This window comes from Palaemon carinicauda, chromosome 8, assembly GCF_036898095.1.
Source record: "Palaemon carinicauda isolate YSFRI2023 chromosome 8, ASM3689809v2, whole genome shotgun sequence".
Taxonomy (NCBI): domain Eukaryota; kingdom Metazoa; phylum Arthropoda; class Malacostraca; order Decapoda; family Palaemonidae; genus Palaemon; species Palaemon carinicauda.
Genome location: NC_090732.1, coordinates 116,878,071 through 116,893,070, shown reverse-complemented (window position 1 = coordinate 116,893,070; position 15,000 = coordinate 116,878,071). Strand labels below are relative to the sequence as shown.

The 15,000-nt window shown below is 34.2% G+C and overlaps 2 protein-coding genes across 4 annotated transcripts in view; one reads left to right on the top strand and one right to left on the bottom strand.

Annotated features, from left to right (window-relative positions):
• The window catches only part of LOC137645851 (uncharacterized), a 45,931-nt gene that overhangs the window by 28,437 nt on the left and 2,494 nt on the right, over window positions 1-15,000 (top strand). For all 3 annotated transcript variants that reach the window (XM_068378836.1, XM_068378835.1, XM_068378837.1), the window contains exons 3-8: window positions 8,778-8,908; window positions 10,078-10,215; window positions 10,673-10,742; window positions 12,718-12,872; window positions 13,194-13,305; window positions 14,847-14,955. In XM_068378836.1, coding sequence (XP_068234937.1) covers window positions 8,778-8,908; window positions 10,078-10,215; window positions 10,673-10,742; window positions 12,718-12,872; window positions 13,194-13,305; window positions 14,847-14,955 — 715 coding nt within the window. The remainder of the gene's footprint in view (window positions 1-8,777; window positions 8,909-10,077; window positions 10,216-10,672; window positions 10,743-12,717; window positions 12,873-13,193; window positions 13,306-14,846; window positions 14,956-15,000) is intronic.
• LOC137645852 (uncharacterized) lies at window positions 2,208-7,470 on the bottom strand. Its single transcript, XM_068378838.1, has 2 exons — window positions 7,156-7,470; window positions 2,208-6,839 (listed from the first exon to the last, which is right to left on the bottom strand). Exon 2 carries the CDS (start codon window positions 6,432-6,434, stop codon window positions 5,502-5,504), a length of 933 nt encoding a protein of 310 aa, XP_068234939.1. The 5' UTR covers window positions 6,435-6,839; window positions 7,156-7,470; the 3' UTR covers window positions 2,208-5,501.

Below are 15,000 nucleotides of genomic sequence, written 5' to 3'. Positions count from 1 at the left end.
TGCTGCACGAACCGTACAGTGTGAATCCGCCTTTCGTCGTGTGGCCAAGTAAATTGACGTTATTTTGATTATTTAATTAATCACTTAATTCAATCGGTCTTTGCTCCACCGTAGCTCGTTTTGCTTGCAATTAAACATTCTTATTGCTCCTTTGTTCTGGCAAGCATTAAAAGTTGTGCTAAGTGCGTTACCCTTGTGAACGAGTAAGTTGGCGTTGCTTTAGTTATCTAATAAATCACTTAGTTATTCCTCACGACCACCTGCATTCATGATTCTGGGATCATTTTCCACTGATCTGGCACATAGGCAGCGCAGACAGGGATATCCTTGAAGCCATCGTGTATCGGGCACAAGGGCTCCTAGCTGGTAGGGAAGTGTGAGATTTCTAGAGTAGTGCTTCAGGTCTAGGCATCATTGAGTAGCAGTACATATCAAAATAACTTTACATTTTATATGCAAGACTAATTACTAATGATCACGCAGACTGTTAAAAACTTACTAGCAGAGAAGATTTTAGGGCGTTATCCTAACAAATGACCGAGGGTCAGTAAACCATTAACAAATGCAAGATTCCCAATCCTCTAGGCCTCACACGTATGCTATTTGATAAAAGAATAAGTAGGCCTATCATTTTGCTATCATCTTTGTGAGATTTTAAGTACTCTTGTAAAAATTATACAATTTACATATTTTCTAAATGCGAGATATATAGATTAATAAATTCCTTTGCCGATATTCGTATTTTAATAAAAAAATCTTATACAAGAATTCTATTGTATTTATTTTCTATAAATTATTGCGATAACAGCTTTTTATTGTCTAGTAAATTGATAGGATAATTGTTTTCTGTTAAACGAACGACAAATTGCATGTATGTTCTGCATTAATTTGTGTAACGTTCAGCAAGTCAGTTTTTTTTACGAAATTATCTTTTAGTTTAACTACCATATATTTGATCATATGACTTACAGAGGAGAATATAATTATACATTCTTTGGTACTATGCAGAAACTTCGTTATATAAATTTATATAAATTTTCTGTTTCATCATAAGTTTGTTATCACATTAAAACTTTGAGCTATGGTAGAGTATTTCTGTCAGGTTATTGAAATATGGCAGTACAATTAAATTTTCCCCTTGGTTATTATCATTAAAAGTCTATATTCTACTCTCATTGTTTTGTCCAACACAATATAAGATTATTATAATTACTCGTCTGTTCATCTAATTACATTTTTTTAAATCACTGATATATCTATAACTACTAGTCAGGATTCTTATCATTTATTTTAAAATTTCCGTTAGTAATATATATATAATATATATATATATATATATATATATATATATATATATATATATATATATATATATGTGTGTGTGTGTGTGTGTGTGTGTGTGTGTGTGTGCTTTATATATATATATATATATATATATATATATATATATATATATATATATATATATATATATGTGTGTGTGTGTGTGTGTGTGTGCGCTTGTGTCGCCCTTTAAAAAGATTCATCATTTTATTAAGTGTGGGTAAAATACTAGTTTTAATATGTGTTGCAATAAGCCTTGCTTTTTCCAAGTAACATGTCTTTATTATAGAAGGAAGCTGTATATGCAAAGTTATTTTTCCATACTTTGCAATTACTCAAAAGTGTTAAAGTTATGGTGCTTTCATCTTTACGTCTTATCACAGCTGATGCTATTAAAGACAACATTGTCATTTACTGCGCACACTTATTATTTTACGAAATTTGTGAAAAAAAACAAGTTTGGTTAGGAAATATATAGCATTCGTCAGACTTTAATGCAGGTTTACTAAGTCTATGATTCTTGCTTACCAGCTTAACTTTTCTAAAGCTTTTTAACACATTAAAGACATGCATTATACTCTACTGTTGTTCACATTGGTTGAAACTTAACAGTCCAAATTCATGTGGTTCTCGTGACGACAAATCGTCGATTCTTCACATACGTTCACCTAAAGGTTATTAATTCAGGAATGCAATGCAATCTGTTCTCGAGATATTGTGAAGCCTCCAAATGAAGCTTCACATTTATTTTTATTTGATGAAATAAATCTTAATTACTGGAAAACCTTTCAAAGTTAACTTTAATCTTTCAGTGCCTGTTACTTTACCAAATCTATTAGTCTCTCAGGAGTTTAATATTAACGCAGGTGACAGATACACTTAGCTATGTTCTTTCCTTTACTGTTGGACTTGCAATAAATTGATTGTACACATTAAAAGTACAGAGTAATACATGAAATTGTGATATAAATCCACGTAGAGTTTATTAATCAGATGTCTCGAGGTCAGGCAAATGACATTTATGTTCTTCACGAAAAGGGGGACCCAAACTAAGTGATTCTAGGCCCTGGCAGAGAATTTAGGCCCAACCAGGTAACTCTAGGCCCTCGCAAAGACTGTAGGCCCAGCAGTTGACTCTAGGCCCTCGCAGAAAGTGTAGGCCCAGCAGGTGACTCTAGGCCCTCGCAGAGAGTGTAGGCACAGCAGGACGGCTAGATGATTCGATCCTCGTGAACTGCTTTCACCATCATCCAAGAGAGAGAAAGCTCGAAGTCCTCCGTCGTGTTAAGGGATAAGTGTTTTCCCTTACTCAGCTGCTAATCGGTCCGGATGTACTTCATTCGTCCGTGGTTAGCGGCTATCGGACAGCAGCAGGGTTGCTAGACCGTGTCAGACCGTAGGCCCGTTAAAGCCTGGTAAACGTCTTGACTAAGAGAACGGCCACCATTTTGCAGGGTTTTTTTTATACGCTAAGCTGAACGTATCAAGCTTTTGAATCGCGTGACAGTTCCTTTATTTCTCAGCTTCAGGTTCGGGTCCCAATAAGTCATTATGAGCAAGGCGAATATTCTAGAACAATAGCGGAATGCTTTGGCTACAATTCATAAACACAGCGAAATTCTAATACCTACCTACTCTCGTTCACTCTCACGTCTCTCTTTGATTTAATCCATTCATAATAACATCTAAAATCATTTGTCTCTCTATTTCTTATTAATGAATAAAATTTACGAATAATTTTATTACATACATTTACTAACTCATCTATCTGTGAAATATTTTATTTCTTGTCACAAACCCACAAAATACTCAATTACCTGCCTAAGTCATTCATTATGAATACATACACATATATGTAATAAGAGTTATCATCTGACACCACCCGGACAGCTTCTTTGATTCTTAAAGAATACATACATAACAAAATGCAATAAATCATATTCATTGGGTTTCCAGCAATAACCAACAGTAACTCATTCATCTTATTTAATATCTTGAGAAGAATATGCCTCACGACATTATAGGTTACCAAGGTAACAAACACAATAAAAAACGCTTTAAACATAGTCAAAAATGGTGCAATATCCTTCTTGTAAAACAGAATATACTCATTATCATTCCGGGTTTAGTTTTCTTTAAAAAAAAACTGCTCCTATCCCTATATTGGAAGCATCACATGCTAAATAAAACTCCTTACTAAGGTCTGGATAAACTTAGATAGGATCACTGATTAATTTCTCCTTCAAAGCTTGAAAAGTCTCGCCTTTTTCTGTTTTCCAGTCAAGGTCTACATCCTTCTTCGTTAATTCTGACAAAAACGAGCTATAGTAGCAAAATTTCTGATAAATGGTCTATAGTATCCTATCATTCCTAAGAATCTTCTTACACCTTTCAAGTTTGTGTAGCAGGATATTCCACAATAGCCTTTATTTTCCCTTTTTGCATGCGCAGTCCATCAGCACTGATTACATGTCCTAAATATTCTAAAGATTTCCTCAAGGACTGACATTTCTTAATCTTTATCTTTAATCCTGCCATTCTTAGTTGTTCTAAAACTATTACTAATGTTCTGAAATTGCTCTCTATATCCTTGCTAAATATAATGACATAATCTAAATAAACTGACCCATTCTCGATGTCTCCTAAGATCTGTAACACTAATCTGACTAAAGTCAATTGAGTTATTAGTCCAAATGTCATTACTTGAAATTCTGAGGTTTTCTTTGTGAGTGCTGAAGGCAGTTAATGGCTTAGATTCTTCCTCTAATGACTCTTACCAATATCCACTTAGTAAATCTAAGGATGAGAAGATCTTTGCTCTTCCTAATTGAGCCAACACATCATTTATTACTGGCAAAGGCATTCTATCAGGAACTGTGTTCGCATTCAACTTGCGATAATCAATAACTAATCTGTAACTTCCATCTTTCTTTAGAATTAACAACATGGGAGAATTATAAGAATTAGATGGTATGACCACTTCTTCTTCATTCATTTCTTCTATCATTTTATCTACTATGGGACGTTGGCTGATAGATAGTCTATAATTAGGTATGAGAAAAGGTTGGCGCCATCATCCAGGATTATTTTGTCTTAACACCTCTGTCCTACCTAACCTATCACTTGTAATTGCTATTCCTTGCCTATATCTATTGATCTATTTCTGTACTCTGGAAAACTGTGTTTTCTATCTCTCTATCTATCCGTTCATCTATGCTTTCTATGGTAAAGAATGCTTTCTCCTCTAACGGGATCACTGAGTATAAAAACATGAATCTACCTCTCCTTCATTTCATTCTGTTTCCTTCAAGTGCCTTAAATCATGTGGGTTCAATTTGCCTAACAGCAAAACTTTTAGGAATTCCTCTCTATTTGTTCTATAAGATTCTCTGTCGACATTTTCTTTCGATAGTATGTATCCTATCATCACAAGGAGTAAATTCTTGTTTTTTCATAGATGCAATTGATAAATTTTCTTCTTTCTCCTTGCCTTCTTGCTCTATAGTGATTCCCATTTCCCTTTCTTGTTCAGAGTTTGTTTCAACTATCAAAGCGGTCTCCTGCAAATTGGCCAGATTTGTAGTAGACTTGTCATCAACAAGTTGGAAACATACTTCCCGATTATTTCCCTTTAGATTTAACCTTCTGTCCTTTCAATGAAAAATGATTCCATAATGTTGTATTGTTTCAAAGGAAATCAAAGCTCTAGCGGGAAATGCTACTTCATGGAAAACTAAAAACGGCACTTGGCACTTCTTTTCCAAAAATTCAGTGTTTAAATCTATTGTTCCTACATTCTTGATTTAATTGACAGTTATCCCCTTAACTAACGTGTCCTCACTCTTTATAGCGGAAATAGGAATTTTTAGATAATCAGTCAATGTATTGAGTCCAATAATGTTAACAGTACTGCCTGAATCTAACAAACTAAGTCATTCTTTACCTTGTATCTTGACATTTATTGTTGGTAGCACCTGCTGTCGGAAAGAGGAATATGTTACTTGCACCGGGGATGAACCTCCCTTACCTGCAACATCCTTCCTATCATTTGTTTCCCTATTTCTTTGACTCTTTGTCTGCTCTTCTAGTCACTTTCTGGTACCCTGTTTTACTTCAGTACTATTTGTAGAATTTGAGTTATCCTTTGCCTTTGCCTGAGGGGTATTTCAAGGAGTACTTTATGTGGACTTATTATTTTTCTTATATTGATACCAACATTCTTGGTCTGTGTGACCTCCCCTTTGACAATGCTTACAATATCTATTCTTATGATGATAATTTCCCCTAGATTTATGTGTGCCATTATAATTTCCCCTGCTTTGCTCATTTTCTCTATATGTATTTGTCTTATAGGGGGGCTTGTTATTCTGATATCTAGGGTAATTCATGTTTTTGTTGAATCCTTCATTCTTATCTACCCTGTAGTTATTATACTTCTGATTTGTAATCGTCGAAAAGTTGGCCTTTTCAATTTGGGTCTCCTTCTGAATTTCCTTTTGAATCTTACTCAAGGTTCTCGTGATTTTCTCTGTAGGATCTAACTCTATTTTTTTAAAGGCCCTCCTTTCTTTTTCACCAAAGGCTACATACAAGAGGCCATAAGCTATGTAAGTTAAAATTTCATCTAAATCTACCAGTTTGTTATTATCAACTGCAAATTGAGATCTGTTTCTTACAGTGATCTTGGGTAATGACAGGAAATTTTCCCTAACTACTCCTAAATGATCCTGAACCTGGGTACACCAACTATGCATGGAGTCGCCTTCGAATTTACCTGACACAAATCTATATAAATTCAATAATCGATCGTTTTCTTTAGGCGATCGCCACAACAATCTACAGTCCTCCTTAAACTCACTGAAATTTGTAATGTTTTCAAACGCCTTCCCATTTAATGTAGTGTAAGCATCTCCAACATCTACATCCACAAACAGCATGGCCAGCTTGATTTTTGCTACTTCATCAGTTATTCTAAAGCTAGCGATCCTACTTTCTGTATCAGCTAACCACTTATCCACATTATACTTCTCTAGCATTTGTTTATTTGGGTTGTCCTTACCCACATTTCCGCAAAAGCGGGTGTTTTGTGTGATTATTCCTGCATAATCCATGTCGGCAATATTTGTTCCTAAATGACTCAAATTATGTTACTCGAACTGTGATTTCCAGGAAAAGTTGGACGTCGTCTTACACTAGCACTTCAGGATCTAATTCGTGATTGTCTATCTGCCATTAATCTCAACTGGTATTGTTTTAACGTGTCAAATATGCTATCAAGACTCAGATCACAAATTGGACAAAAAATAATAATAAAATTCTTACTCCTAAATGAGAGACAAATGCCTAAATTCCTATTCTATTGAGAGACGTAATTAATCATACAAAAGAAACAACAGAGTGAACGAATCATGTAGGCTACTCACATAATCTTTTTGTTCCTTTATGTTTTACACTTCACTTTGCTACTTCCCGAATTGTTCTTGGGGGTTTTACTCTGCAGTGTCTTCAACTGGTATCTGAAATAAATCTAGTATTAATTCAATCACTGTTATTATCCAACAGTAAGGTTTTCTCTTACGTCTGCCACCAACGTTGTGAAGCCTCCAAAAACATTCGCCTTCATTTTTATTCAACGAAATAAATCTTAAATACTAGAAAACCATTTAAAGTTAATTCAAATCTTTCAGTGCCTGTTACTTGATCAAATCTATTAGTCTCTCGGAAGTTTATTGTTATTATTAACGCGGGTGACAGATACACTTAGCCATTTTCTTTCCTTCACTGTTGGACTTGCAATAAATTGGTTGACACTAAATAAAAGTAGACTAATACCTGAAATTGTGTAATAAATCCCCGTAGAGTTTCTTGATCAGATGTCTTGAGGTCAGGCAAATGACATCTAGGTTCTTCACGAAAATGGGGCCCCCAAACCAAGTGATTATAGGCCCAACCAGGTGACTCTAGGTTCTCGCAAAGACTCTAGGCCCAGCAGGTAACTCTAGGCCCTCGCAGGGAGTGTAGGCACAGCAGGACGGCTAGATGATTAGGTCCTCGTGAACTGCTTTCACCATCATCCAAGAGAGAGAAAGCTCGACGTCCTCCGTCGTGTTAACCTGAGAACTGCTACAAGCTTGAAGCCTCTTGAGCGGCTGTGAAACCTTTCCATAGACTGACTTTAACTTTTTTGCAAGGGAAAAGGGCGAACTGTAATTATTTTCAGTTAAAACTGGTTTTATATTAACATATTAGAAACATAAACGATGAAAAAACATAACATACATACACATACACACCAACAATATCAAATCGTAATATATTGTGTAGGAAGGGAAATAAAACCTGTGGCAACTCTCAAATCCTGCCTCAGGACGGCAGTTGCCTAGTGTAAATTAAGACAACACTACCGAAAGTTTTTGTTTTGAATATCTGCGAGTGTTTATTTACAAAGTATAATTTTGTAATAAGTAACTGGGTGGCTGTTTACAAGGAGTATGAGGTACTATTAAAATAAGGGTTTTTCTTTTATTGGTTATCTAAAGCTCTATTTTGATAACAATTAAAGTAATTTAGTATTTTTTTTGTACTTGTTTGTATGTCACTTTTTCTCACCATGACTGGACGTCGTAACAATCCTTGGAAAAAGGAGACTGACATCTTCTGGCAAGCACTGTTTACAGGGGTTTATATACGCTAATCTGGACGTGTCAATCAAACTTCTCCTGAATCACGTGACAGTTCCTTAGTTTCTCAGCTACTGGTTCGCGTCCCAATGAGTCATTTTGAGCACTAATATTCAAGAACGATAGCGGAATGTTTTGGCTACAATTCATAAACACTCAGCGAAATTCTAACAACACCTCATACCTACTCTCGTTCACTCTCACGCCTCTCTGTGATTTAGTCTATTCCTTCACAATTACATCTAAAATTATTTGTCTCTCTATTTCTTATTAATGACTAAAATTTATGAATAATTATATTACATACATGTACTAACTCATTTATATGTGAAATATTTCATTTCTCGTCATGGACCCACAAAATACTCAATTACTGTCGAAGTCCTTCATTATGAATACATACACATATATGAAATATGTTATTTTCTGACAATATTTTGCATGCACATACATATATACATCATATATACATACGCACACACACACACACACACACACACACACACGCATATATATATATATATATATATATATATATATATATATATATATATATATATATATATATATATATATATTGGATAAAGCCTTCCTGTAACTTTTCCTTTACAAGTTTACCTTAGATATTGCCCCACTTATCAATGATGTCAGTAGTAATGTATCCTGTTATACCCCAGTAATTATATTATCACGAACATAAACAAAGACATGAACGTTTATTCATATGTACAATTATTGTCATTTCAACTGATGTTCTTTTCTAACTCCCTAAAGCTAAGGCCACCTGCCCAGAGGCTGACCAGATCCACTGTAAGAACAGCGATCGTTGTACCAGGATCAGATACATCTGTGACGGAGACAACGATTGTGGGGACAATTCCGATGAAGATTCGAGTCTCTGCAGAGTAAGTCTCTCTCTCTCTCTCTCTCTCTCTCTCTCTCTCTCTCTCTCTCTCTCTCTCTCTCTGGGGGTTGACTCAAGAAAACCATTAGAAGCTTAGAATTCCGGTTTTAGGTAAGTGGATTTAGAAGGGTTTCTAGTACATTTTTTATAGTAGGTTTGTGCACGTATTTGTATATATATATATATATATATATATATATATATATATATATATATATATATATATATATATATATATATATGTATATATATATATATATATATATATATATATATATACATACATACATACATATATATATATATATATATATATATATATATATATATATATATATATATATATATATATATATATATATATATATATATATATATATATATATATATATATATATATATATCTTAATCCTTTTAATTTATTAATATATATTTTTCAATTGGATGAAATTGGTTATTTCTGGGCAAATACCGCTATTTCTCTCCTTCATGAAAGTGTGTTTTGCTTCTTTGTGGAATTGATAGAGCAAAGTTTTCTTTTTAATCCAAGAGTCTAATAACTTTACGGTCGCAATGACTTCTGCCTCTAAAATCTTCGTGACCAAAAATTTCTTTCATGGAATAATTTCATCTCATTATTGAGTTATCCTTGTCAGTTTTCACAGGGTTCATCAAAATTATTATCTTTGCTATTATAATCATTAGTAAGAATTCTAATTTTATATATGGGGAACTTGAGGAAATGATTCTTGATGCAATCCTTCTTCTTTTTTATATATATTTTCTCTAATATTCTTAAGCTTAATATCGTTAATCTGAAGACTACCCTTCTTTACAAAAGTCAACTTAATGTACGTAAGTTATTTGGAAGCGTTACAGTAGCAATATACTCATCTTGTTCATTTGAATAGATTCTGGAACTTATAGTGCATGAAGAGAACAGAGATTATTAATTTTTTTTCTATATCGTCTGCTTCTGCTTCCTCGTCTGTATCTTTTATGTGAGAAACCATGCTCCCTTGAGTTACATCCACGCTAGTCAATTTTTCCAAGTTAATCGTAGAACTCGACTTCCACCTCGAGATGATGGGTCGGATTCACCTAGCTGACTTCGTTTCCTCCTTATTTTTTTCGAGACCCCAACAATAATATCTGTTATCTTTTCGGTAGATTTGGAGAAACTCGGACTGCGAAAGAAACAGCGCCAAGTGTACGAGAAATGGCAGATCCGATTGCATCACTATCACCAATTACTGCCAGCAGAGCGATCCTCCCTGCTCGGGGAGCCTCGATCCCAGGATCTGTCAGGTAAAATAAAAAGAATAAGTTTCTTTGACTTTGTAATGTTACGAAATGGTTATAGTTTTTCAATCTAATACAGTGAATTAAGAACACCCAAACAAGAATAACTACAGTAACACCTATTGCAGTAGCAAAACTTTTGGTTAATGGGAAGCCATATAACAAAGAACAAGAATATTTATTGTTATAAGTATTTTTAGTTCCCAAATTTTATTCCAACAAAAAACGTTTTCATCTTTATATTACTAGCATTCCCCCTTCCACCCCTTTGATTTTACACGGTTCCTTTAATTGTTTCTCCGTTCCTTTTGGAGGTGGCACAGACCATTTAACTAAAAATCTTCAATTCAATTACGAATTTTATTTAGGTTAGAAAACTAAGAAACTTAAATGTAAATATATATTGCTTTTCAAAAGACTGTTATTTCCTATGATGAAAAGAATCTTGGGTTCATTTTGGCAGATGTTGAAAGACGAAAAAATCCAGGACATTGACTCCATCATTGTCGAGACGTCAACAATCCCACCTCTAGGTAAGTGGATTTGAAACCGAACGGAACAGAAGTACGCCCTGCATAGGAATAGAAATAAAGGAAGAGAGGAGTTCTCTTGCTTGAGAGTACACTCGGGCACACTATTTTATATAATTTCTCTTCTTGTTTTGTTAAAGTTTTTATAGTTTATATAACGTTGTTTCTGTTCTTGAAATGTTTTATTTTTCCTTGTTTCCTTTGCTAACTGCGCTATTTTCCCTGTTGGGGCCCCTGGGCTTATAGCATCCTGCTTTTCCAACTAGGGTTGTAGCTTAGCAAGTAATAATAACAATTGAGGTATGAGAAGATTTTATTTTTGTGAATGACAGAGGTTTCTCTAATTTGACGTTATAACATCAGCAAATAGAAAGAATTGTCCAGATTGTCAAATAAACATTTAGTTTTTCTAGTTATCTTTACAATTGCTGATAAATTTCCGTGTATGTAGCTTCGTTGCATGAATTCACGAATTCATTTGTCTTGTAAGATGTACTTTCCTTTGTGTTAGTGTAAGTAATTATCGAATACATTTAGGTCCTAACAGAACCTTACGTGAATTAAAAGAAATCCTAGTTTTTCAGAAAATTATATAAATGGATATTTCTACAATCAGAGCTGATCCTTTACCATTAGATGAACTTTTGAAGTTAATGTTATATAAATGCCAAGAAAATTCATTTTCATCTATTTATGAATTGCTCGTATTTAAGATAAATACCAAATTTAAAATCCCTCATTGCAAAATTTGCAGCCATTTTATATCTTTTACGGTTCAAACAGATCAAGGTGGACCATTTTAACTTCTTAAAAATTTTCAGAAGACAAAAAATTCTTTAGTTATTATGTGAATTTATGTTTAAAAACTTTCCATATGAAAAACATTACAGAAACGTGAAACATCGAGTCTGACTCCAGTTACACGATATTTCCTTTTTTTATTTCTAATGATTTTTAACTCCTTCATTGTTCGGTTATCAATAATGTCCATGGTTGAATGTGATTTCCTTTACCCCATGAGAGATTTTTTCTAAAAGCCAACAAAGTTCACTCGTTCGTTTTGTGGTGACCACTGAATAACGCCAGAGGCGATTGAAACTCGTTCATGATATTTCTTTACTTGTCTAATAAATCTATTATATATTCACAAGGCTGCTTTTAAGCCTGTCGCTTTCGACTTGCTTTCCATTCTCCATTCAAGAACAAATAGTTCTGACCATACCTGTTGGAGACAATCTATGTAACTCGTGGTCTCATTAAAGTTTAAAAGAATAAATGTAAAGGACACAACATTGGGGCTTCAGCGCGGTGCCATTTTTAGTGTAACATAAATTGATCGTGACAGGCACTAACTAACAACCCCCCCCCCCCCCCACACACACACACACTTACATCCCTTAATAACTAGACAAACTTATTGTCAAGCACCAGCAATGAGAAAGCTAAATTTTAATGAATTTCAAACATATGTTCCACAATGACGCATAGGTTACTAAATTGTATCCATCAAAGGTATTAAAAAAAGTAACATTCGCAGCTACTGCATATTGAGTCTATATTTCTCATTGTTGTTTACAATGTCCATAATTTCTTCAACCTTTTTTATCGTGACACCATTTGTTGGATCTGTGTCCTTTAGGTTCAAAGCCATTTAACCAAGATTTCACAAATTCAGTAGGAAATCTTTGTACCTCCATTCATTAACTATGCTTATAATCTGTATAACGGCGATGTTTCCGGGCTAATATATCTAATAAAATAATTTATGAAACCTCGAGACCCAAATTATTCAGTAACTTATTAAATTTTAAATAATTCCAATACCACCAAGCCCAGAATGTAGTAGACTACTTATCTAGAGCAACATAGATATGCAGTCTTTCGTTGTATCAGTCATGAACAGTAGATTTAGTGGGACTTGGATTCTTGGCTGGGAAAAATAAGGGTTACATTTGAAAAAAAGGAAATATCTTTTCAGTTTATGCTTCGGAGACGCCCTCCATTTTCTACAGTGCTGAAGATTTTAATGAGGATTTTAAGCGTCAGCTGGACTTGACAATTAGACACAAGGATTGCCCGCAACTCTATACTAGAATTGGTGATCAGTGTGTGTCTGTCTTCTTCATTGGAAACGTAAGTAGTTTTAATTGTGTTCTAATAAGCGCTTGAAATCGTAATGCCGAATGTCAAAGACTGAAACGTTATTAACTCTATTTAACTCTATTGAAATCTATAAGTGGATATGTTGTTATTGATGTTCCTTTAAACGACTGATTATGTCTTGGAACATTTCTACGTCGTCTTAACTTGCGGTGTGATATATGAAGATAATTTGATACAGAACTTTTCTTTCCGAGGAAATTGAACTCCATGTTAATAATACTAGAATTACCAATAATTTTACAAAGAGCTGAAAAATCCTTGAATACATGATTATGAATTTCTATTTCACAGCTGACCTGGTTGGAATCCCAAGCTTTCTGTAAGGCCATCGGTGGTGAACTCTTCACAGTAAAATCTGACTTTAGCAATTACATTTCTCTTTTGCAACACTTTCGTGATAACCGTAAGTACTGCCTCCACTTTATGGCCTTTGAAGAGTCGAGCTTGACTCATTGGGCTGGCAAATCTCTTCCTTTTTAATAATAATGGTATTCTACATCACCTCCATTCTGCTTCATTTCTTCCATCTTGCTGTCCAATCTCTGTGAATATTACTTCTTAGGCAACTGCTGCGGTTTCCCCCAGTTATGCGGCGCCCCCCCCCCCCCCCGGCCCCAGTGCTGGGACATATGGGCCAAATTATATGAACAAAAAAAAAAAAAAAAAACTAATTCCTTAGAGTTCTATTTTTTCACCTATCAGCATACATCTAGAATAAGAAAATAAGTTATTTGAAAGATTTGTGTTGCATAACAACTTTTTAGAATATTTTATTAACTTCTTTTAAACTTAGATTATATTGAACATGGAATTTTCTTCGGATACATGAAATATTTTCAATTCTTGATTAGAGTGAAATCATATATCCGTAAATCAACTCCATTTACCCATTCCATAGCTTTCTGGATATTTTAGATAAAAAGGAAGATCTTACGTTTGATAATGATGTTGAGATATCTGATAAGAAAGAGAAATAAAATTAAAATCAGGAACAGAATTTCATTTTGGCAGCTGGAGAAAGTGACAAGGAGGGTTAATATGTGAATTTTTATGCAATGCGTATAGTTGTCTTCATGTTTAATAGCACTGCACTTTAAGGAAAATAACCATTTCTTACCCTTTACAACATAGATAAAAGCGTAAACATTTTTTTTTTTTTTTTTTTTTTTTTTTTTTTTGTATGCGAGTAGGCCATTTCTGTTTTTAAGATCTTACCACACGCCCTTTGTGATACTATCACTAGATAGTTATTGGGTCCTTTGGCTGGCCAGATAATACTACATTGGATCCTTCTCTCTAGTTATGGCTAATTTCCCTTTGCCTACTTATACACCGAATAGTCTGGTCTATTCTTTACATATTCTCCTCTGTCCTCATACACTTGATAACACTGAGATTACCAAACAATTCTTCTTCGCTCAAGAATATAATTGTTCAGTGGCTACTATCCTCTTGGTAAGGGTAGAAGAGACTCTTTAGCTATGGTAAGCAGCTCTTCTAGGAGAAGAACACTCCAAAATCAAACCATTGTTTTCTATTCTTTGGTAGTGCCATAGCCCTTGTACCATAGTCTTCCACTATCTTGGGTTAGAGTTCCCTTGCTTGAGGGTACACTCGGGCACAATATTCTATCTTATTTTTATTCCTCTTGTGTTTTTTTAAGATTTTGTAGTTTATATATGAAAGGTTTATTTCAATGTTTTACTGTTCTTGAAGTTTTATTTATTCAATTATTTTCTTTCCTCACTGGGCTATTTTCCCTATTGGAGCCCTTGGTTTTATAGCATCCTGCTTTTCCAACTAGTGTTGTAGCTTAGCAAGAAAGGATAATAACTCTTGTTAGCTTGCCTTAGTAGTTATGAGATTGTGCGTGTGCTGATTTAATGTATTTTGCCAGTTTTCTCTTGCAATTTCTTTTTTTTTTTTTTTTTTTTTTAATCACAGAGGTGACAAAAGATTTCTGGATTGGAGGAATGTACCTTAATTCAAGCACAGGTTGGCAGTGGACTGACGAAAGGAGCATTCAGATTGGTTCTCCCCTTTGGGCCGTCAGGTAAAGTTTAAATTTACTTTTTTTGGGTGAAGAAAATCAATGCTG